Source organism: Zootermopsis nevadensis, unplaced genomic scaffold, assembly GCF_977971745.1.
Source record: "Zootermopsis nevadensis isolate Lab colony 2312 unplaced genomic scaffold, Znev_1.0 Znev_ptg000003l, whole genome shotgun sequence".
Classification (NCBI taxonomy): domain Eukaryota; kingdom Metazoa; phylum Arthropoda; class Insecta; order Blattodea; family Termopsidae; genus Zootermopsis; species Zootermopsis nevadensis.
The window spans coordinates 13994956-14018858 of NW_028259135.1; the positions used below are offsets into that span (position 1 = coordinate 13994956).

General features: G+C 35.5%; 2 protein-coding genes and 1 long non-coding RNA gene across 5 annotated transcripts in view; 1 reads left to right on the forward strand and 2 right to left on the reverse strand.

Moving 5' to 3' along the window:
• LOC110837615 (DNA excision repair protein ERCC-6) overlaps nucleotides 1-217 on the reverse strand; it is a 23271-nt gene extending 23054 nt beyond the window's left edge. Inside the window, exon 1 of one of the 3 annotated variants that reach the window (XM_022079921.2) lies at nucleotides 152-217. The gene's annotated coding sequence lies outside the window, so the exon portion shown is untranslated. The remainder of the gene's footprint in view (nucleotides 1-151) is intronic. The other 2 variants (XM_022079922.2, XM_022079924.2) reach the window with 2 other exon arrangements.
• On the forward strand, nucleotides 211-4354 carry LOC110837630 (uncharacterized). Its single transcript, XR_015533585.1, has 2 exons — nucleotides 211-2400; nucleotides 3052-4354. It is a non-coding gene; the product is annotated as an uncharacterized LOC110837630 (long non-coding RNA).
• Nucleotides 1466-23880, reverse strand: Smurf (SMAD specific E3 ubiquitin protein ligase). Its single transcript, XM_022079925.2, has 16 exons — nucleotides 23834-23880; nucleotides 23519-23685; nucleotides 23193-23231; nucleotides 22975-23083; nucleotides 22754-22887; nucleotides 21627-21882; nucleotides 20143-20334; nucleotides 19332-19543; nucleotides 15418-15673; nucleotides 13555-14023; nucleotides 12382-12600; nucleotides 10689-10867; nucleotides 9959-10096; nucleotides 9687-9870; nucleotides 8679-8817; nucleotides 1466-8097 (listed from the first exon to the last, which is right to left on the reverse strand). The coding sequence occupies exons 2-16, from the start codon at nucleotides 23571-23573 to the stop codon at nucleotides 7913-7915; spliced, it is 2766 nt and encodes a 921-aa protein (XP_021935617.1). The 5' UTR covers nucleotides 23574-23685; nucleotides 23834-23880; the 3' UTR covers nucleotides 1466-7912.
• Nucleotides 23881-23903: the final 23 nt, after the last annotated feature.

The following is a 23903-nucleotide window of genomic DNA, read 5'->3' on the forward strand; positions in this document are numbered from 1 at the left end:
AAACCACCCATTTGTTTCACAGACCAGGGGTTCTCAACCTTTTTCGCTGGGCGTACCACTAATTCTAATTTAACACATTAAATGTACCGCTAACCAAATGCGTTCAGGGGCAACTGTTATGTATGTTAATATTAACTTCTGATTTTCTTACTTAGTTCGTGTACCAGAGGTTCAGTAACGCTGTCATTGATTTAGTCGTGTGTGGTACGTTACACATGTAACCATCATAGATAATCTACTTAGGATACTTTTAAGCAGACTTAAAATGAGATCTACAGATACAAGGATCATAGATAACCTACCAGGATCGGATTACCCGCATGAATAAGACCTAACAGAAAATGGACAGAGTATAATGCAGATGAGTATCCAGGGAGAAACTCCGATCTGAGTTTTATCACAAGCCAGCTATAGACATTCGGTCCGTGACTACAGGGCTTATAAATTGGGTCATGACACCGTACACAAACTACTATACCAGTTACATTTATCAATTCATTTAAGCTCCTTACTCTCCTGTAAACACGTTATGCTTTATCTGAAAATGTGCCCGCTGATTTTAATTAAGTTCCTAATATATTGAATGTCCAACCTCCATATGCATGTTCTTGCCAGTTTGATATAAAACACATTGCATGTACCTGTACTGCTGGCAGATATAAATGTGACACTTCATTGCATTCCGAGCATGCATGTTTTTTTTATTTAAAGGGCTTATTTTGGCACACAAGTTACTCTTTTACAAAATAATATAAATTTTAGATAATATAAACCTTACAATTAAAGTATTGGAAACCCAGGTAAAATCTATAACAATCACATTATATTTATTTAGTGTTCTGTCTGACGACAGGTCCATATGAACAGGATCCTTCCATCCTTTTCTCGGACTGGGACCTGTTCATATACGTTCTTGGCAGATCATCCAGAAGTGGTTTGCCATTGCCTTCTTCTGTGAGTGAATGGAGTAATTGTTGGGAGCCCCTGGAGGAAAGCTCTGTGTTGCCTAGACCACGGCCTTGCCCGACAAAAGTTATAAATTCGGGCACCGCCGGGAATCGAACCCGAGACCCCAGGATTACAAGCCCAGCGTTCTAACCGTTAGACCACGGTGGCTATAACAATCACATTACATGGTCAAAATTGATCAAGGCACCAGCTTTCTATGGAACAAATAATGTTACTACGTAAGATGGGTATACAGTTTATGTTGCAATTAATACATGATCAAAATTTGATAAAATACTGATTTTCTGTTACATAACTTTAGAACGATAACAAAGTGAATAAAGAATATTTGGGTCAGTATTATTTGTACGGACAGGAAAATGTTTATAGCTTTTTATGGTATATTGTTTCGAAGACCATTTGATTCTGGAGAGTCCCTCCACCTCTAATTAAATTTTCCTTTTTTTTTGACACTAAAACTCACAACAGAACTTAATCAGAAAAAGAAGACAAAATGTTCAGTTCCATTCTTTCTGCCTTTATTAGAGCTGAAATTACAATGTCAGCTACCATAGATACCACTTGCAAGTATCTACACAGGTATCTAGAATTTCTCAAGGTGTGTGTGATATCATATATAGGGCAGGTGAATCATAAATAAGTCCTAAAAGATATCTTTATAACAAATAATCCAGAAAGTGTTATGTTATTCTAGGTAATTCATATGTAGTTATAGATCAGTCTTTAAAAAGACAACAATAAATACACTTCTAGTTCTAGCTGGATTGTTTGTAGGATTTCAAGATTCTGTAAAGTAATTACATTTAATTAAAGAAAACTTTCATCTCGCTACCTCATAAGTCTCACTTATCATAGCTCAGTGCTTTCTTAACTTGTATATAACTTTGCAATCATGTTTGGTAAGAAGTTCAGTTGATTCCATTTTCTTATTTAACAGAGGTCTGAAGGAAAACAAATTCAATAAGACTTGCACTGGGGAAGAGAAAACATAAATGTCAAAAGGGTGTACATAATCAATCCAAACATATCAAACTTAACACTGTTGTTATATTATGAAACCCTTGGCAGGAACAACAAAAATCTTTATGCCAAAAGACACAACAGGAATGCGATCAAGTTGGTCTTGTTCCTGCTGTATGTGTATAATTGACTAGGACTTCACTACACTACAACTGGAAAATCATCTTTACTCCATTTCAGGCACTTGTTGAATCCATAATACATATATATATGCATACATTAAAAAGAACCTCATAGGATTTGGAATTATCAACAAGGAGGCATTAAAAATGCTCTGCATCAGTGGACGGACATTATGGCAAGCAAAGCTCCAGGGAAGATGTTCATACCTCTGGTACAAATTATACACTAACAAAACTCTGAAGAGATCACAGCAAACACATGACTATGCATAAGTTTCAACATCATGAGGTATATCCTTCACAGATAATACAGTATTTTCAGAATGTAATTATATATTACATCTATATAATTTTGTAATGTTATTTTAATATAAAGTTCTATAAGCTCTGTTCCTATCAGATTATAAAAAAATTCATACATAAGTCAATGACAACTGAGACTTAAAATAATATTCCTTGATAAGTATTTCGTTATTCAATACAAGATGCATAGTTGGTCCCAGTTACCTCAGATAATCAAGAGAGTACAGTATTTTAATTCCTATGAATTTGTTAGCAATCAGTCAACAATAAAATGAGCTTAGAAATAAAATGGGAAAGAATGTGCAGGATTACTGCAAATATCTTGTTTTAAAAGATATTACAATTATTTCTAGAATATCAACTGACATGGTCTGTAAACTGTGCACTAATAAGGAAAAATAACTTTCCAACACAAGAACAGATAAGTTTACATCAGAAATATCAAGAGATTATAGATTCTAAATGTTAGTATAAAATATATATACCTTAAGTAAGTTCAATTGATTTACCTTAATACCATACTTTTCAACAGTAGATCAAAATGTCATAAGTAATCTCAATGTTGCATCATGCTTTCTTCAATCATAGCTTTCTTATTGACAGGGCATGCACACTACATACATTTATTCCTTCACAGTTCCAAGGGCTTCCATAGTTCACCATATCCCTGAGAAGCACAACCTCCCAAATGTTGGGTCTGGTCAACTGCAATGTGAAGAAGCCACATCTCATTGCAGAAGCAAAGTAACTAGTACTATACTAGCTAGAGCATCGCATGCCTCCTTGTTGGGACTGTATGGCTGCTAGCCACTTAAATACAAAAGTTTAAATGACTAATAAACCATTACATTCCTCTAACCCCCTTTGTCTTAACACATACCCTACCATAGACACGTGAAAGGTCAAAGAGCTACCCTATAGTCTCATTTATTGATCTATCTGCAACTAGTCTCATGTCTTTGGCCATCTAAATATGGTTGCCAGGCCACATAGTATGTTATCAAAGTAAAACATAAGATGTTAAAAAGTGCCTCCATAAAAAAAGAAGTAAAATTTAAGTTTTAATTGCATCAGCCCATAATCAGGGAAGCCATTTGATGTTAGAATCTCTACAGTATAGTACATGTTTCATTTGTATTGAGCTACAACGGTATTCTAAGAAGTAAAATTTCCCATGTAGTCACACTTCATAATATTTTTAAAAAATCCAAAGATATTTCAAGACTAGTTTTACACAAGTACTGATATCTTTTGAGAAAATAATTAACTAGCATATTTCACCACAGAACTATGTATCAGAACACTTTTATATCCACACGGTGTAAAAATAATAAGTAAATATTTCCACAGATATTGCAAACTTTGCTTTTCTTCACCACTGTAAAATTTATTTTAACAAGCAATCACTAAAGTATATAATTCCTGCAGGAACTTACATGACCAGAAAGAATTCTCTAGTACCATTTGTGTTTTGAACAGTACTTTAAAGTTTCAATCATGTTATACATTCTACTCAAGCAAGCTGAAAACAAGTTTTAAGATGTTCCCTTTTTAAATTAAACATTAAAAGAAAGTTTTCATTTTCCTCCTAGTAAACTTGATCATATTATTAAATTAGATTACAGACTTTAAAGATGCTATATATTTAATCCTGTTAACATCAAAATAACTGTGGAGACAGTCTGTACTTTCTCCTTCAAGTTACTGAGAAATTAAAGTGAAAGGCCTAATTCTTAAGTGCACTGATAGCTCTTAATAGCAGATACTTTTAACAGCTAATTCCCACACTGTGGCATCTCAAGAACATAATCACAACTTCATTATTAAGCCATTTTAAAATTAAATATAAAACAGGTAGATGTAACAGGCAGTTCTGTTTATCTTGTAAACTACACAGCCATGTAAATTTCCATTAATTACATAAAGTTAATGCAATGGCTCATCTTTTTCTTATTTCTGCACCAATGACCACAGTATTTAAAAACACTATAATTCTTTCTTCCTTCTAAACGACTAGAGCTATGGCCTATTATCACTACAGGAAATAATCAAAGCTTCTCCATGGCTACACATAGCTGTTCAGTTCAGCCTGAATGACAATCTGACGTGTGTAAGTTACTGGTTTAATTATTATTTTAGGATGAAGATAAGTGAATTTTGAATCTGAGGTCTCAGAAGGGATAACTCTGTGTAAATGCCTGGATACCTCTGGCCATACATACAAAAAGAAACTGTAACAGTGTGTGTGGCTTTCTCAGAGAGCAAGTGGAAAATAGTATGAGTAACCATCCCTAGTCATCATCAGTGTTCAAGAATTAGGTTTAAACTTGTTCTGGATTTAAAATTTGTTCTGACCATCTCTTCACTAGTCAATTATAATAAAAATAGCATTACACATTTCTTAACATCAACAATGTTGTTATTTATAACACACCTTCCAGCTGTACTGGGTCAAACAAGCAGTTTGCTCAGCAAGCTCATGCCTTATGTATTGGTGTAGTACAACTGTAAACAAATTAATTTAGATCATGCCTGGCGATACTTCAATCTCAATTACAAAACCATAAAAAGTTTCATCTTATAAAGAGCATGCTCTTTCCAAGAAACATAAAAATTACATACATAATGAAATTTAGCGGATTAAATTTAATTCAGAAACTTTCTCTTCCCACATCTTTCCAAAAGTATAACAATTAAACTATACAAAAATATAACTTCATGTGGCATGAAACCTGGTTTTCAATCTGAGAGAAAAACAAAGACTGAGGGGGTTTTGAGAACAAAGAGCTGAGGAGTGTATTTAGGCCTACAAGATATGAAACTCTCTTCACCTACAACTATGCTCAGTTAATCTTCATCATCCATGCATTACAGTTTATGCATACTACAGGAAATCATATGTTGCACTAATAAACACTACACCATTAACCAGAGTTAATGTCTGGCTGGGATCTCCATGTAGTTTAAATGCCCCATTCTCACACAATAAAGGATAATTGAGATTCAGATCAGCAAAAACATAATGCATACATAATCTTGGTTAGGGAAACCTTACAGGAAAGATCCTACTTCAGAAACCTAGGTGTAGACAGGATAATATTAAAATGGAGCTTATAGAGAGCAGACTGTGAAGATGAATCATACTGAACTGGTTCAGGATGAGGTCCACCAAAAGGCTTTAGCAATCATGGTGATGAATGTTCATGTTCCATAACAGGGTATTTGTTGATCAGCTGAATAACAATTAATTGCTAACATCCCACATTATAATATACATATGATTCTTCAATTTCAAGAACAAAGGCTTCAACCCAGTATTTATGTAGGTTCATTTTGGTGACTGTGCACCTACAATCCAAACACTTTCTTTGGTCAACAAGTGTATTGTCACAGGACTCTGTATATATTATTTGCAATTACAAGTGAACTGGCATATCTACTATCTGTCACTTTTAAGAATTAAAACTGAAATTTCTAAATGATAATGAATTATGTCCAACATCTCCATCTTAGTCTGACCAAGTATCTGTTGCAACAATATATTTTGAGTTAAATATATAATGTTATCACTTCAAGGAAATATCATTTAAACAACATGGAACAACTGTTGTAAAAACAAAGGCTCACCAATAAAACCCTGCAGTCCTTAGCAAAGTTTCTGTCATTTATACACCATCACCACCACCATGGCAGTGAAGCAATTTAGTAAATCATTTTATAATTTACAGGAAGCAAATTACATGGTACAAAATTACATCAAACTATTTACAAAAAGACATTTTATGAGTAAGTATTTACAAGATATGGTGAGTGCCTATGTAAATAAAATTCCTAGTCTAAGAAGCTTTTTCTCATGAACAATTGTGTAAATTTATAATTTTATTTCCTTCCTCCTAACAAAAAGTTACTCAACATTACATTAAAATACATCATTTATGTGCAATGAGTTTCACTTTCAGAATGGAAGCATTTCACACAGCAATTTGCTGAGTGATCTGATTTACAACAAATCTCTTACAAGACAAGAGATCCCAACTCCTAATCTCACCTGCAGTCAGAGGGTTTTATCTGATCACAAAGTCTGCTGAAACTTATCATGGACTAGAAACATTGCTATTTAGTCATTTACACATTTACATGACAAATACATTCCTGAAAAATGTCATGTAAATGAAGAACTAATTTTAAACAATCACAGACACTTATGTAAAACGTTTATATACTTACACCTAATGTTATGTTAACATTTTAAAAAAAACACTGTCTGTCACTTTCTGTAACCAAGTTAAATGAAAAAATGGTACATATTCTCTGATCACTTTAAACCAACCATAAAATAAATCTGCTGTTTTTAATAAAATATACACAATAACAGATATTCAAAATGGCAAGTTACCAACCTAAATATGCATAAATGCCCCCATGATTGCCAAAACAAACTTTTTTACATTCCACATACAGTATTTCTGGTGCCACAAAACCTATGCAAACCAATGGATGTAAGTATACAAATTTCTTATTATTCTAAAAAGATATTCATACATGGCACTTCAGAGACTGCCATGTACTTCAACTTAAATTACAAATATGTAACATATTTGTGAGATATCCAAATCAGACAAAGACAGATATGGAACAAGATTTATACATGACATGATAAATAAAATAAATATATTTTTTATGTTACACATGAGTAACATATTATACTAGAGGGCATCATAAATATTCAACTGAAAATGAAGAGAGACAATTTATTTGTGGGGAAGGAAGTACATGCTATTGGGAAAATATGATAATTTTTCATGAAGGACTCTGCTCCATGAAGTTAATTATAAGGCAAAAGGAAGTCTCCCACAGTTTATGCCAAATATTTAAATTATCATGCATGTTGCAAAAGTTTAGAACTGTGAATGCAATATTTATCACAGAAGTATATCCAACAAACTTTTACTTCACTATATTATTTTTAAATTTTATTTAGGTGTGTACCAAAATGAAGCTGCTAACTGCACAGCTATTAAAACATCAGATACTAGTTTAAAGTCATTTATATGAACAATTAAGTGTGTGTTTTTAGAAATAAACAAAATGTTCCTAAAAATTAAAAAATTTCAACAGACATGTTAAATATAACCCTCCTCTCTGCTAATCTCATCAACCTGAGGCTGAACATCAAACAAGGAGAACTGTGGCCGGCCAGGCTCCTCTTGAAAACTATCATGATCAGCCATCATAACAACACATTCTGGATATTTGGAGTAATATGTACACCGCAGGATTTAGAGCGAAACCCTACTTAAAACAAATCTGGGATAAAATATCAAGTAATTCTCAGTACCACAAAATGCCACACATTTCCCTGCACCAACCAGAGAGCAGTCAAAGTTTGTATCACACCAGAGAACCCTATCATGGACTAAATTTGGCATTTTTACAACCATCATTATAGAGTATCCACATAGTCACAAGCAATATTACTATTATATAATTGTCTGCGACTACTCAACAGCAAAACCACATGTCTCTTCAACAGCCTGGGTGAGTTTTTCATACATTTTCTGGTAGCTCTGATATGGTGGGATGTCAATTCGATTGAAGCATGTATGTGCCTTGGGCAGATTTTCTATTGGTGCATCCACTACGTGGATTGTAAACAAACGAGGACCTGCTGCTCCTGTTGAACCTTTGGACAAAAACACACAACACTTTCCACAAAATGTCATTCTAATACACAATCTGTTCCCTTTATATGACATGGCATGTATATGAATAAGCTGTTGCATACGCAATGCTGGTTAACAAATGAACTCATTATGAAGCATATCTGCAGCTACCCTCCATATGAGGAAAACATGCACCATGCTACAGTGACAAGAGACCCTTAAGACACTTAAGATGTGAAGAAAATTCCATGAGGTGAAGCTTCATATTTGTATTTATCAACAGGTATTGTTAAAAGGCTGTGATAAGCAGGGAATATAGCATGCATGGGGAAATGATAAATTAAAACAAAATTTTGCTTGAAAACTTCAGAGGAAGTGACTTCGTGGTAGCCACATGCACAAATGAGAGGGCAACATTATAACTGATCTTAATGAAATAAGATGTGAAGGTGTGGAGTGAAATGGGATGGCTCAGGATAAAGTCCAGTACACAATAATAAGCATTCCATAAAAGAAGGGAATTCCTTGACCAGGTGAGTAACCATCAGTTTTTCAAGAAAGAACTTGTATCATAGACTTGTTAGTTGCCAAATACACATACCCTGCAGAGCTTTGAATCCTTGAAGAGGCACACGAGAACTTCCAGTTACAAACTGAAGAAGTCTTGCTCTCATCTCCTCTCCATATTCTTCAACTATCTGCCAAAACCACTGCACTACTGGAGTTTCTGGAGTGCAGTGCTAGAACACATATATACCTATTTAGTTGAAATACAAATTAAGTATGGGGAAGTAAACTAATACAAATATTATATTTCCCTGAAACTTCAACTTAATGTTTTTTATGGAGGACAACATAGTATGAAAACTTCTAGAAAACTGGTATAAATTACAAAAGCAAAATATAAGCTATAAAAGTAAAATAAACAGAAACAATACAAAAAACAGAGCTGGAGAATCAAAGTACTGTAAAATCTCTAAGAATTCTGAATTCCAGTTTCTGAAATGCTGTTTTTTTTTCAGGATGCCAGATGATGGATATGTCCAGAAATCCAGTAATAATAAATTAAGTATATAAAATAACTACAATGGGAAATATAAAATAAGTAAACAAACAACTATTAACACTATATAAAGACACTATTGCCATACGCGTTTCAACCTCAAGAGGTCATCATCAGTGGCATATGGCAATAGTGTCTTTTCATAGTGTTAATAGTTGTTTGTTTACTTATTTTATATTCTAATACACTACATGGTATGCAAAGTTTTAATACAATGGGAAAGCCTACACAAGGGATGAAATTGGATAGCTATATTTTTCTTCTTTTAGCTTCCAACAGAAAAACCTTTCCAAAACTCAAGATTATCTTGGACCTGGCCATTACAGTATCCAATGTGATATGTAACCAATTATTTTATTGTATTATGTTTTGCACTTCACATTTTTCTTCTTTGGGTCCTCTGATAAAAAAAGTTCTACAGAACATGCTCTCACAGTCTAAATTATTTATATTAAACCGATGCTCAATCCAGATTGTTTATATTTTTGTCCAATATTTTCAAAACATCTCATAACATACAATGGCTGAATAAGCAAAATTACAAACCTTGAGTCGAGTATTGTTGCGCCAGTCGTTAATGTCAATAGAGCCAAGACCTCCTATCACCAGCTCCAATTCACGTTCATCGAAAGGACGCAATAACTGACTTGGTATCAGCTCTGTGAAGCCTTTTTGTAGTGCTAGGAACTGTTGTTCAATGCCACGCATAAATCGATAATTAACATACAACCTGCAATATTTCACAAATCCAAAAACCATCAATACGATCTGTTTAGAAAATTATGTACATGTATACAATATGCAAGCATTTAACTTACTTGACATACTCCTTCTTGTTGTCCTCTGTAACCAGTATGTCACGACCACCAGGCTTCAGTTCATGTACCCTCAATACACCAAAACTATTGTGTTCTACTGAGAATGTTGTGTCAATAACACCAGTCATGTCGTTCTCCCTATATCACCACAGCCAATATTAAAATTAAGCAATTCAATATTCACAATATAAGTAAAAATACTACATAAATTGTTTTAATGATAATACAACATAGATTGGAAAATATCAAATTACATGGTTAAGTATTATAAAGCATGCAAGTTGCCTAAGGTTCAGTGTAAGCAATTAACTGACATGTCTGACATCTTAAAGCAACTTAAATATTATAGTAAAATGTAATTAATTTACAAAAGGCCAATTTCATCACATGACCATCATATTACATTTATGACAGTCCTAAACGCAATCGAGTGTGCCATAAAATGTATGGTATTATTTCAATGCTTCTTTAACTCTCTGATAAAACATTTTTAAGATTTCCCTCTCATCTTACGGTAAGGTTAATTTCTGCAGTAAGAAATGAGACTCGCAAAACAAATTATTCAACCTTAACATTTTTAACACTAAAATACAACTGGAGGTTGGAGACATTTTATTTTTGTGTAAAGTTTTACAGGAGCTATCTCATATTATTAGCTCATGACTCCTAATGAACACTTTTCATTTAATCTTAACATAAAATCTCCAACCACATTCACAGGAACACTTACAGCATCCACGTGAGGCTACGGTGAAGCTCAGGATCAACACCCTCAATATCATCTAGAGTGATGGGTTTGTTGAGCAGCATTTTGTAGAAGGGGGTGGTGAACCCACCATCTATATAATGACCATGGAACACCGCGATGCCAATGATACGCCCCACAAAGTGAAAGTAGGACAGATGCTCCTAACACAGCCAGCCAACACACTTACATATAAGTATTTCATTACAATACTTTACTACATCTGGAGTGTTGTTTCTTGATTTATTCAGCAATAACAAATCAAAGTCTGGCAGACAGAAGAGTACACTATACAATTATTATAACTACAAACACTGATGAATGATTAAGAATTATAAGTCTGAAAATCACATGACCAACGATACTGGAAACATACCAGAGTACAATGAGTTTCCATGTGTGACTTTTGTACCCTGGCATTGTAAATGCTCCTAGCTGTGCATGCACATGTGCGTGTGTTTGAGTCTATAGCTCATGTTGACAGAGTGCTTGGATTAAGTAAATTAACAACTCAAGACCTGGCCTACAGTGACTGCTATGATAACACATCATAATTAACAGTTTATCATTATGTGTTCAGTGTATTGTATTGTCCGTGAGCCACGAGAGTAGACCTGACATCTTTGAGGGAGGTGGGGTAGAATTCTGTGCTACTAGCGGACCGAAAAACACCCGCAGCTTATACAGGCCGTACGTCGTGAGCTAATGTACTGACTGACTGATAGCACAATGTTCTTAGGTAAGGAATACATCACCAGCGCATGCGCAGAACCCACTTTCCCCTGCCACACAAGCAACGGCTGACAAGGCCACATCTACTCTCGTGGCTAGCGGATAATACATACAATAATGACTAGTAAATCCAAAAGAATGAAATTCAAAGTGTCAGCTGAAATCATTATTCTCAAGCTCTACTCCTATAATTCAATATAGCTCCTAAATTGGCATTCTGAACTTGTCCACAGATGGTCATAAAATGAAATCCTACTCAGGGTAAATATTTTTATTATTACTTGCAATTGAAAATACATCAAAGAATATTATTAACCTATTTATATTATTATTATTGATGTTGTTGCTATTATTATTTTCTTTATTGGAAGATCTACTATAACGATTCTATGTGAAATCTGTCACATATGGCATATAACTTTCACACTGTAGTAATGTTTGTAGCTGTTGAACCACAAGCAATATTTCATATTTATGTTTATTATATATCTCCATACAAAAGTTCAAATACCTAAATCCAATGGTTTATTAATTAATTATATCAGTAAAATTGAAAGCTAAAGAAAATTTTCACATGAATGCCACAGTATTATTGTTGTACTTGTACATTCTATGCTGTGCATAAAACGAATGCATCTGGCTGTCTTTATGTTTCACCTTAAGAATCACTGGACAGATTCTGATGAAATAGCATACCTCAAACTCATACTTTCCAATTTTCTACAATTGGTAATAACAACATGGCAAACACAAACTTCTGAGATGGCACAAACACTAGCATCTCTTTAAAATATGGTCCCGATATAACACATGATAATAGATAACTAAAATGTATGTGTCTTACCAATGTGAGTGTAATTGTTTCATGCATGCAAAATAATAAAAAAATACAATAAGCACTGCTACTGAAAGTGTATAAAGGCAAAGGCAAAGAAAGTAAACTCACAGGGTTGATGCTACTGTCTGGATTAATTTGAAGTGTATAATTGTCCTCACGAGAGTACTGGAACAGGCCATATTGTGGGTTCAGCATTTCATGGCTCAGCAAAAAGAGCCACTCTCTTGCCACACCCCCATAATCCAGTCCTTCTTCGCCACGGAATTTTACCATCAGTCGCTTTCGCATATCCTTTGGCCGCATCTTCATTACTAACCGGTAGGATTCCTGTCAATCAGAAGGATACATAACAGCTACCCCATCTCCATGTTACTTTTGAGATAACAATTTAGCTGAGCAATCAGCTGACTGATTGCCTACAGATTTACCATATAGAATGCCATACAATGTATTACATTTTGTGTAACAGAACTGTAGTAAAAGTCACTTATTACAAAAAGTTATGATGACAAGGAAAAAACAAGGAATGCCATATCTGATTACCTATAAGAAAGTTGTCTGAAATTTTCTTTGCACAACTCTTTATCCTTATTGCATGTCTTGGGCAATAGTATTATATTACCATGTTCTTTGTTTTGGACTTTATTCAGTCTGGTTTCTTTAAAAAGCCTGTGGACCACAAATCAGGAATAGCTTGGTCTACCAAATCCAACAGAATAGGTGCCCCCCCCCCCCCCCCCATTTTAACCGTATACAATTAAACATCTATCCTTCAAACAACTGTGATTTTTTTTTTAAGATTTTAAGATATATTAAGGCTTTTAAAAAATCCAGATCATGGATATTGTCCAAAACAAAGAAAGTAGTCTCTATCCTCACTTTATTCCAGTATGTTTCTCTCAAAAACATACCATGGAAATCAATTTCGCATTCCATACTATGGACACACTGGAGAAGCATAGTCAGACACATTGTGATAACACTGACTGAGGTCATCTGAAATGAAGTGAAGTATGCTGAATCTATGAGTAAGTGTAATTCTAATACAGTACCATGAGACTCTTAAAATCTCATTTTGGAATACAATATGGAAAACAGAATCTGTTATCTAGATTCAAGTAAATATGATATATGTCCCATACAAGAGTTTGTGTTCACAAACCCTCCTTCGTTATTTATAGGTAACATATGTTTCCATGATTATACAGTAAGTACTGGCATCTCACACCAAGTGAATTTCTCTAAAAACAGTGAACAAAACTAACCATTTTGTGGGCTCACCTCAAATATCTCTGTGCGGGACACTTCCAGACGACAATGACCACTCTGGGGTTGCAAGGCTTGCAGCTCTGCTCTTAAAACCTTTTGCTTAGCCACCAGGTCGCGTTTGTACTTGGGGAGACTTTCACTATCTAGCAAATCTTTGGGAAGATCACCCATTCTCACAACAGCAGACTCTGTAGTAATATTTAAACTGCAGCCCTCTGCCATTGTGCGTCCATTAGAATGGTCCATAATACTATTGTTATTGGTGGGGGAAGGTACAGTGGAAGTGGAACTTGAACTAAGGCTAGAACTAGATGGATTATTGTTGCTTGGAGAACTAAAACCAGAACTTGAGTTCTCACTCCCTACAGGATCTACACGAACACTACCATTGCTTGGAGGTGGAGATGGTGATGTAGTGGCACTACTTGTTGCAAGAGCTACTTGGCTTGCCAGGGAGGAAGACAAAGGTATGTTCTGCTTCCTAAAACAAAGGAAGGTGCATATTATTAGATGGGTGAAAACACCACTTTTGAAAGTTGAGTATGTTTTTTATTACATAAATATTTAATTACTTTCTTTCTCTAAAGGCAATGCATTCCAAAAGAACAAAACCAAGAATCACAATCAGCCATACACCTCATATATAAAGTGCACAGTCTGACAGTTATCGAAATGTTAAGCGAAAACAAGATACCCATTTCAACTAATGACTACATTATGACTTTTCCAGATAATAAAGAGTTTTCACTTAACTCTAATGCTATTTTGCACCAAATTGTTTAACAATAGTAAACAGACTGTAAACATAAAAACTAACACTGAACATACATATGATTTGAAACAGCAAACGCTTCAAATGCAGAAATCTGTTAATAAGGTTTCTGTAATATTTAGATACCTAGTCACTATCTTAGTATAAACTTAATAAGCTGCATTCAATAAACTGGTATCCCTGTAATTACTGCAGTTATTTCTATATTCGCTTCCAAAAATTCTAGTAAACAGTAATATCTTCCATTTTTTATGTACCAGACACATAATCCAACAACTATTTAAAAAACCTAAAAATCCCAATTTAATATTTGATTATATGACTCTATTCCTTCAGTAAACTTTTTATTACTTGTTCTTCCACAACAAGGTACTCAGGAAGATAATTGAACCTAGGACAGATGAAATAAGTGGGAACTTAATAATACTGCATAACGAGGAGTTGCGTGACTTGTACAGATCAGTAGCATAGTAAGGATAGTGAAATATAGAGGCTCCGATGGGCTGGACATGTAGCTCGAATGTGGGGGGGGGGGGCAAGAGGTGCACACAGAATTTTGGTACGGAATCCTTCTGGAAAACAACCACTGGGCAGACCAAGAAGGAGATAACATCAAGATGGATCTTAGGGAGGTGGGCTGTGTGGATGGCAAATGGATGGAGTTGGCTCAGGACCATGGCTGGTGGTGGGCTTTGGTGTTATCAGTGTTGAACCTGCAAGTTCTGCTACCAAGGAGTTAGTTCTTCCACAGACTCGATGTTCCATTTTAATTTTACCTTCATCTATTGATGATGTAAGATTTCTCTTCTGGAAAAAAACCTTTCCTGAGGAAGAAACTATTTTACATTAAAGAACAGACTACTGAGTTATGTTCAGATTCTTTTCACATCTTCACATATATGTATATATATGTGTCCGTGTGCATCCATGTGTGGAGGAACACATAATTTTGATTTCAAAATAAATGCATTCTGTGTTTTATAATACATTACATGATACATCCACCAATCTTCAAATAAACCAATCAAGAAATTCAAATACTTGAATGTCAGGTGTAACTAATTTTTCAACACACACTAGACATATCAATGAATTGAACTCACTTCATGAGATTGGATATGACAGAACCAGAGAGTCGAGGATCTGTAAACTGTGTTGTGCGATTGTTGTGGTCCACATAATAGATGCGTCCAGAAGCAGTCTGACGCATTTCCCAACCAAGAGGCAAGGGACCGAGCTCAGCCAGCAGATCACTAGAGCCCACTGATAGCTCACGAGGAATGCGAGGATCGTGCCATGTACTTACTCCACTTGGGATGTGGTAGAAATATACCTGCCCTTGCTGTGTTGTACGCAATTCTGTTAAGCAATGGGATTCATAATTCTGTTAAACTTTCAAGCAATACCTTAATTTCCAAAAATTTAGAAATATAAAATTGAAGTACAAAGAACCTTAAGTAATCTTTTTAGTCAAGAACAATGAAACATCCCAGGAAATCTGATGTAGTTTTGAACTTCCTGAAGAAATCCCAGAGTTATATACAAACCTTTAAACTTAATTCTCACATATCTATCGAACAGTTCATTTTCACTAGCAAACTTTCCAAATATATTTAACAGTCATAAAACCAGTGTTCTTTGTCAAATCAATACACTGTATATTTAAACATGCACACTTTTTCTAAAATAGTTTACCTGTAAAATGGGGTATGTGGCTTACAAGAGTATGAGTCATTGCATACCTAACTGTATCTCTCTACCTGCACCTTGTCATTTAAAAGCTGGGTTGACCATTACTTACTTCAGTTATTATTTGAAAAATGAGTATAAAGGTATGAAATTAAGGTGTTTCACAGCAAGTGAAAAATTTAAGATAATTTGAGTGGCTGAGGAAGTTGGAAATCAGGCTGGTGGGAGAAGGTTTGATGTCAGTGACACCTGTATAAGAGACTGGAGGAAGAACAAGGACCTTCTAATGGAGATTACAAATAATTGCAGAGCCTTCAGAGGATCCAAATTGGAGTTTGAGGTAATCAAAGAGGAGCTAGTGAGCTTTATTTGTAAGAAGCAGCAGTTTGGATATGCTGTGTCAACAGAAATGTATCAGATGAAAGTGTAGAAATTGCTAGGGCCAAGCAAGTAACAAATTTTAAGGCAAGTCAAGGGTGGTTGGTGAGGTGTTTTGCCTGTAATAATTTAACCATAAGTAGACAGACCCAGATTGTGCAGAGGCTACCAGATGCATATAAAGAAAAAGTTACAAACTTTTTAAAATAGGACACAAATATGAGTTAAAAAATAACTATTTTGTCTCAAATCAGGAATGCTGACCAAACTCCTGTTTATTTTGATATCCCTTCAGAAACTACTGTAAGTGTGAAGAGTGAAGAAACTATTTCTATAGGGATTGGGGGGGGGGGGGGGGGGGCAATGAAAAATAAGATGTATACTGAATGCAGTGGTTTTTGGCCGGTGAAATTGTCAAGGGGAAGGCTAAGAGGGAGTCACTTGTGGGATAGTATAATGCTGACTGCACTGAGAAGCTTATCAGACTGAATGCCCAAACAAAAGAAATGCACTGGCTGTGTCACCTCAGGTACACAGACTAGGCCCATCCGCCAGCTTCTCCACCAGCCAAAAACTACTGCGCTGACTATACAGTGATGTGCATTACAGCAGACATAAGAAAACTGCCCCTTTATGTAGTGGTGAAAAGATAGACTACAGAAAATTTCTATGCTGGAAGTGATTATTGTGACTCAGGAAAAGGGTTGGATGAACAATGGACTGGTTTTAGATGGGGTGTACAGAGCATGGAGCAATGGACCAGGTTCTTTATTAAAAGTTCCCAGTATGCTTATTCTGGACAGCATTTGAGGACACAGGATACAGAATGTGAGGAAAACACTTAACATAATAAATGACCACCAGGTAATTATTCCCAGAGGTTTCACGTAAATTTTGCAGCCTCTGGACGTGTGCATCAATAGACCTCTCTAGGCCGACTTAATATGTCTATACATGAATTGGATGGTGGGTGGTAGGCATGAGACACTTTCTGGGAGAATTAAGAAACATGAACTTGGCCAACTTTGCAATTGGATAAAAATTGCTTGGTCCCATATTTCACCAGCTTCAACTGAAGAAAGCTTTAAAAAATGCACGGATTTCAAATAAATTGGATGGGACTGAAGATGATCAGTTGTAGGTCACAGAAGATTCTGAGAGCTTCATCAATGATCCGTATAGTGATGAAAAAAGCTGATAAGAACAATTATAGTTCTTGTGAATAATACATTTATTTACCATACCTCTATATTATACAAGAAAATAAAAATAATATAATTAACCTGGCCTTTGTTTTGCAGGATCCAGTAAAGCTACTGTTCTCAAGCTTGCCATTTCCTGGAAGGAATAGCCCCTTACATCCCTTCACCATTGCCCTTTAATGTTCAAATATGTTAAATTTTCAATAAAATATATACAGTGAAACCTCGGTGCATCGTTTTCGGCGGGGGTGGGAAATAAAAACGATGAATACGGGAAAACGATAGTTGCGGGAAAGCATTAAATTTTTTTAAAAAAACAATGTTTCTCTTTCAAAGTTACTTCTTTTTACCAAAAAGTCTTTAATGGACAACTGGTTTGTCGAAACTTTGCGTTTTAGGCCAAACAGAGCCCTTTCTACGTTCAAAATGTTTTCCTCATCACGTTCACTAATATTATGCGCATAAAAGAACGACTTCACTTTTTCCAATGCTTCGGCAAAACTCGGCACAGCTTCGGGCTCGCATTCGTCGTCTTCCTCTTCCTCACCACTCCCACCCCCTTCGCAGACAATAACAGGAAGAATGGAAATACTATTACTGCCGAACTCAACGAAACGTAGCTGTAGAAGACACTGAACCACTGGAAACGAGATGAACCAGAAGAATGAGAAGTGCAGCCCGCCTTTCCTTTGTACTTATAATAAAAGCATTTGTGAAGAAATTCACACTGCACATGCCATCTGGCATCGCTGGAACGAAATATGAGTGCACCCTAATTAAACTCATAAAATTTCTGACAATGGGCACCACTATTCACTCCAACTATCACCCCTCATTCCAAAAGAATCTGTGCTGGTTGGGCGACGTAACAGGTTACCACTACTGCGTATTCCAAAAACATTGTGCGTCTTTCGGTATTAATTTATCTCAAAACCCAGCATTTTAATTTCTCAGAAACTATCATTGCGGGAAAATTGTGGGCCGGGACTAAGATTTTTGAACGATCGATGCGATAAAACGATAGTTCGAGGAACGATAGAAGCGGGAAAATGTAACATTATTTTATATGGGATGTATCCGGGACCAAACAAAACGGACAATGCATCCGTGAAAACGATAGTTCCAGGAACGATAGATAGAGGTTTCACTGTATATATTTTTTTACTTCCCTTGAAAAATGGTGTGTGTGGATTATACAAGTGTGTGAGGTGCGTGAGTAAATATGGTATACTTCCCCAAGCATTTTTATCATTTTGACATTTTTGTACAAATGTAACACAACAAAAAACTAGAGTAAATAAGTAATGGTCTGCACAATACTTATAACTTCTAATAAATGTGGTAGAATAATGGCTACCACTTCTCAGTATTTCAGAGACGCTGAGATTCAATACCAATAATAATTCACTATACTAATTCTTGTTAGTTTACCCAATTGTTGGCAAAACAACTTAAAATAGGAGACTTCCTCCAACATGTATTCTCATTAACAAATACATACCAAGAAGATTTTACTGAGTTGAGTCACTGCAAAGCTTCAAGTTTTATACTATTTGGATTGATGCAATCTCTAATATGTTTACAGGGGATGGAAAGCAAGGCGAGAAAAAGATGGGGACTGAGGGTTGGAAATGATGGGAAAGAAAGATAGCAGAAAAGGGCATTAAAAGGTTAGAGGACTGGATAGTCAAATGAAAGCAAAGGACACAACAGATAAAGACAAATATTATCCGTTTACTAACTCTCACCATAACCAGGAGGTAGATCACCAGGCTGGCTGGGCTGGTGGACACGACCAAATGAACTGCTCCCATTCTGCTGCTGGTGCTGTGAATTGCGCTGCTGTCTTGATGAACGTCGTCTCGATGCAGACACCTGGCTTCCTGTACCATCACGACGATTACCACCATTCTGAAGCTCATCTGAAACCCTCAAACTGCGCCGCTGTTCACGTTGTTCTCTGTTGTAAACAAAAGTTAAATAATAAGAAACTTAACTGCCTCACTTTTATTGTGGTTTTTCATATCTGGTAAAAAGATGAAGTTGTCTACATGTCTTCTAAGCACTATGTCATAATGAAGAACAAAAGTAAGGTTCCATGCATTATAATACTATGTACTAAACAGATGTATGTGGTAAGGTTCTTGTTCTGACCATCTTTATCCTTGGTATGCACCATTTCATTCATTCATTGGGCCAAAGCAATGGTGAAGAGAAATACTCCACATGTCATTAATAAAAACTGAACCTTCAGTCATATCAGAAAAGTACATAATAGCATTGCTAAAAAGCAAATCAGAAAATTTAAATGGAAAAGAGTGACAATATTCATACAAACCTCTAAAATAAGAGAAAAACAGCAATTATGGAGAAAATGTTTATAAAATGACTGGTTTATTCTATTTATTCCATGGCACAGCCTTGATATTTGGTTGAAAGAAGTGATAAAAATCACGAACATCAGTTATCAGGTCATCTCAGTTCCTATCGAAGATTTTTAACAAGGGTATGATACTGTTACCAGTTTTCTATTTCAATGACTTATATCCAAATTCTTACCTTGTGCTGCTACTGCTATTATTATTGTTGTTGCTGTTGTTGTTATTGCTACAACTACGCAATGCATCTCTTGGAATTTGGTTGGTAATTACACTCACACCAGGAGAAACAGATCCATTCTGCTCACCACTACTAGACAATCCTGAGCCTGAGGGTGAGCTGTGTGTTGGGATAATCCCATTGTAATGTGGCCTGAAATGAAACAACATGCACAAAAAGATCAAATACAAGCCAAGTAATAATCACATTACAGCTAATCACTGGTATTATGCATTTATATACAAAAGAATAAGAAGTTTATAATACACATTTGTTACAAAAATGATGAGATAAATATTGAGTACATGGTTTCATTATATATGTATATATATATATATATATATATATACACACACACACACACACACACACACACACATACAATGAATGCAAATTCTGCTGTTCAAGAAATTCTTTCTTGTAACAGAAACCAAACGTTCAACAATGTTAACACTGAAGCCTACCACTGGATCCTATTCTCAGACACTTCCATCCAGTTAACATTTTTAATACTGTATCAATGATAAGTTTAATGTTGTATTCCTACCTTGAATTATCCCTAGTAGCAACTCCACTCAGAGTTTTCCAAGGAAAATTTTATATTTATTTTAAATGTCTTTTATATACTTTTCCTCTCTTGGTTTTTCCACCCTGAACTTGGTCTCTATTTGCAGCTCTCAAAGGAATTCTATTATGAATAACACATGCCTATATCATTGCAGCCTTAATCTGACTAACTTCTTATCATGTTTCTACTTTAAACTCTAGCCATGTTGAAGAGCAGCGTGTTACTAATGTTTAAGAAAACATACAAGTTATGTTACATATCAATCCTCACTTTAGTCCTGATGATGGAGGTGGTATGTTCCTCTGAAATATCTGCAACACAGTTCACTTCCACATTGTGTCAGCATCCAAAAGCAGTATCACCATCAAAGGTTAAAATCAGTTGGTATATACAAATTATAAAAACACTGACACACTTCTTCCAACTTTTCAATGCCATGCACATTTTTTAACCATTTCTGGACATTTATTTGTCATTTTGTAGTAACTTTTTAGGCCTTGTGGCTTGTTCTAATTCATAATTACTTTTCAAATTATAATTTCTTTTAGATATTTGGCAAGATTCTTTGATCAGGAACAGTCCATTTCAAGACATCTATCTATTCAGAACAGCACAACACAGAAACACATAAACAAACAGACAACCATGTCTTAAGTGGAATTCAAACCTATAATCCCAATCTTCGTGTGGTCAAGCCAATGCACTATTAATAATACAGCCATTATACCGGCACAATTTTTTCTATAAGTAATTTTGTTCGTGGCTTATGTTAAAAGGTAGGCACAGAACCAGAAACTGTTAAGGGTTCAACTGATACTTTAGGAAGAAAAATGGATTCAGTTCAGGAAACACTGTATTAGGATTTACAAATCCTCACCTATTGGGTCTAACCCACTGTGTGGTTCGTGTGTGATGATTTACATAGTACAGCCTTCCAGCAGAAGTCCTTCGTTCTTCCCAACCTTCTGGCAGATCCTCAGGGCAACTAAGATCCCCTAGTGGATCCACCACAGCATTATGACCTCCTCCTGCCACACCTCCATGACCATCCCGTGACAGTAGTGACACTACAATCTGACCTTTCACTGGTTCAGGGTCATCTGGACTAGCCTTGCACAGGTCTAACCGTTGATCTATATTCACAACACAAACTCAGTAACTGCTAAGAGCCAACATGTCTACTTTCATTCCACCTTTGTAATGTAATTTTGCCAAAACTGATACAAAACAGTAACCATACACAGTGCTCTAAAGCAGATAACCAACAAACCACAGACTTGAATTGAAACTCCTGCAAGACTTTTTCCATGTCCATCCTGGCAAATCTTCTACATTATCATTACATCAAAGTGTACATGCTATGTGCTAGAACTGATGCACCATAAAGTGCTTGAATTCATATTTTAGTTCTAAACAGTTTAAAATGTTTTCAAAATTTTAAAAAAAATGTAAAACTGAATTATTTATACAGAACCTTTTCATCAAACATGCATGTATCCCCATATATTTCCTTTCACTACTCCCCTCCTTACATTCACTTCACTTCTTTGTGTTCAGTATTCTATCCACCAGTCCCCGAAGGGGCCCCTTCCTTTAACCTCTCTCTCCTGCATGTCAAACCCCCCCCCCCTTCTGAACAGGCTGTGGTATGCCAAAACTCTCCTGTTGGCTATCTTGCCCTCACCCAATCCTCGCCTTATTTCCCACTAGTCCAGTCACAGTTCTGCCATGATCAACTGGTCCCTACATCTCAAATCAATTCCTTGCACGTGACTTGCTCATTGTCCTGACGATTGAGACAAAGACCTCTGAAACACTGGTAAACTTCTACCAGACTATAACCCAGAAGATAGCGATCTTCCCAAGTCATTAAAACTTCATTATGAATTTTATTTCTCCCATTCAGACACAAAGAAATTTAACTCATTACATATACCAGATGCTCTTCAGCACTATAATTATACAATAGCAGTTTAAATATATCTTGTAACATGAAGTACTTACAGCCTGTGTCCTTAAGGCGCTGAATTGTGTTGGACATGATACGGACACAACCCAAGAACCCTCCACCCTGCTTTTTGTGTATTTTCTTATGGTTCCACACACTGATTGTTATACCATCACCTTTACCAATATAACTGCAATGAAATATAAATGGTAAAATATTCTGCATACACACAGGCACAAATAAATAAATATTCACAATTTAGCAAAAGAATACATACAGGTCATAATGTTGGTTCCACTTAGGATCAAGAGTAGCTTTGCATGTGTCAGTGCTGTGGCATTGGCCCGATCCATCCACACTGATCTTGGCAAATGGATCGGGCAGTCCTGTCAAACAAATCAAGTATGAATGCTCAGTAAGATTACATGTTACTTAGGAAATGTCTTAAAGGAAAACTACCACTTCTGCAACATATACAATTACCTCAATACTTACTGAATAAGTCTTTCCTAGCCAAATTTCTGGCACAAAGAACTGAAAATAGAAAACATAAGAATTACATATCTTGTAAAACATGCATAATGTGCCATATATTTGTAATAATACGCAATACTAAACACAATTTTCTGGACCAAAGTATATTGTATTTGGAGTTTCTTAACAGTGAATTAAAGGGCTAATTGTCGATGTTCAATGTAAGTAGCCATATTGAATTTGGTATATGCATAACAAAAACAGAGGTTTTCTCCGACATCCGGAGTCCACAAACACGTGAAAAATGCCACGAAGTTCAGTTTCATAGATAAAATCATGATGCTTACTTGTTAGGCGTATTTTCATGGCCCCATTTCTCCTGCTTCCGCCTGGGTTGGACATATTTTTTCATTCATTTAGTGTCTACACATTTACCACTAATTAGTGAGCAACTGTCCTAAATGGGCCAACAAGGTATACAACCACGTCCTTCAAAGAAACTGCACTTCGACAACTGTAGGAGGAAAAACAATTGATAAAAATAAACACGAAATTCTCGGTACTTCCACACCAAATGTATTATAAAGATTTTAATTACATTTCCTATAACTATTAACGACAACATAATATAATTTAAATGTCACAAGAATATAACTTCTTACACCACAAATTATGTAGGTAATTCTTCTTAAACTCTTTGGATTCACTTTTCCAAGGAGTAAGCAGACACGG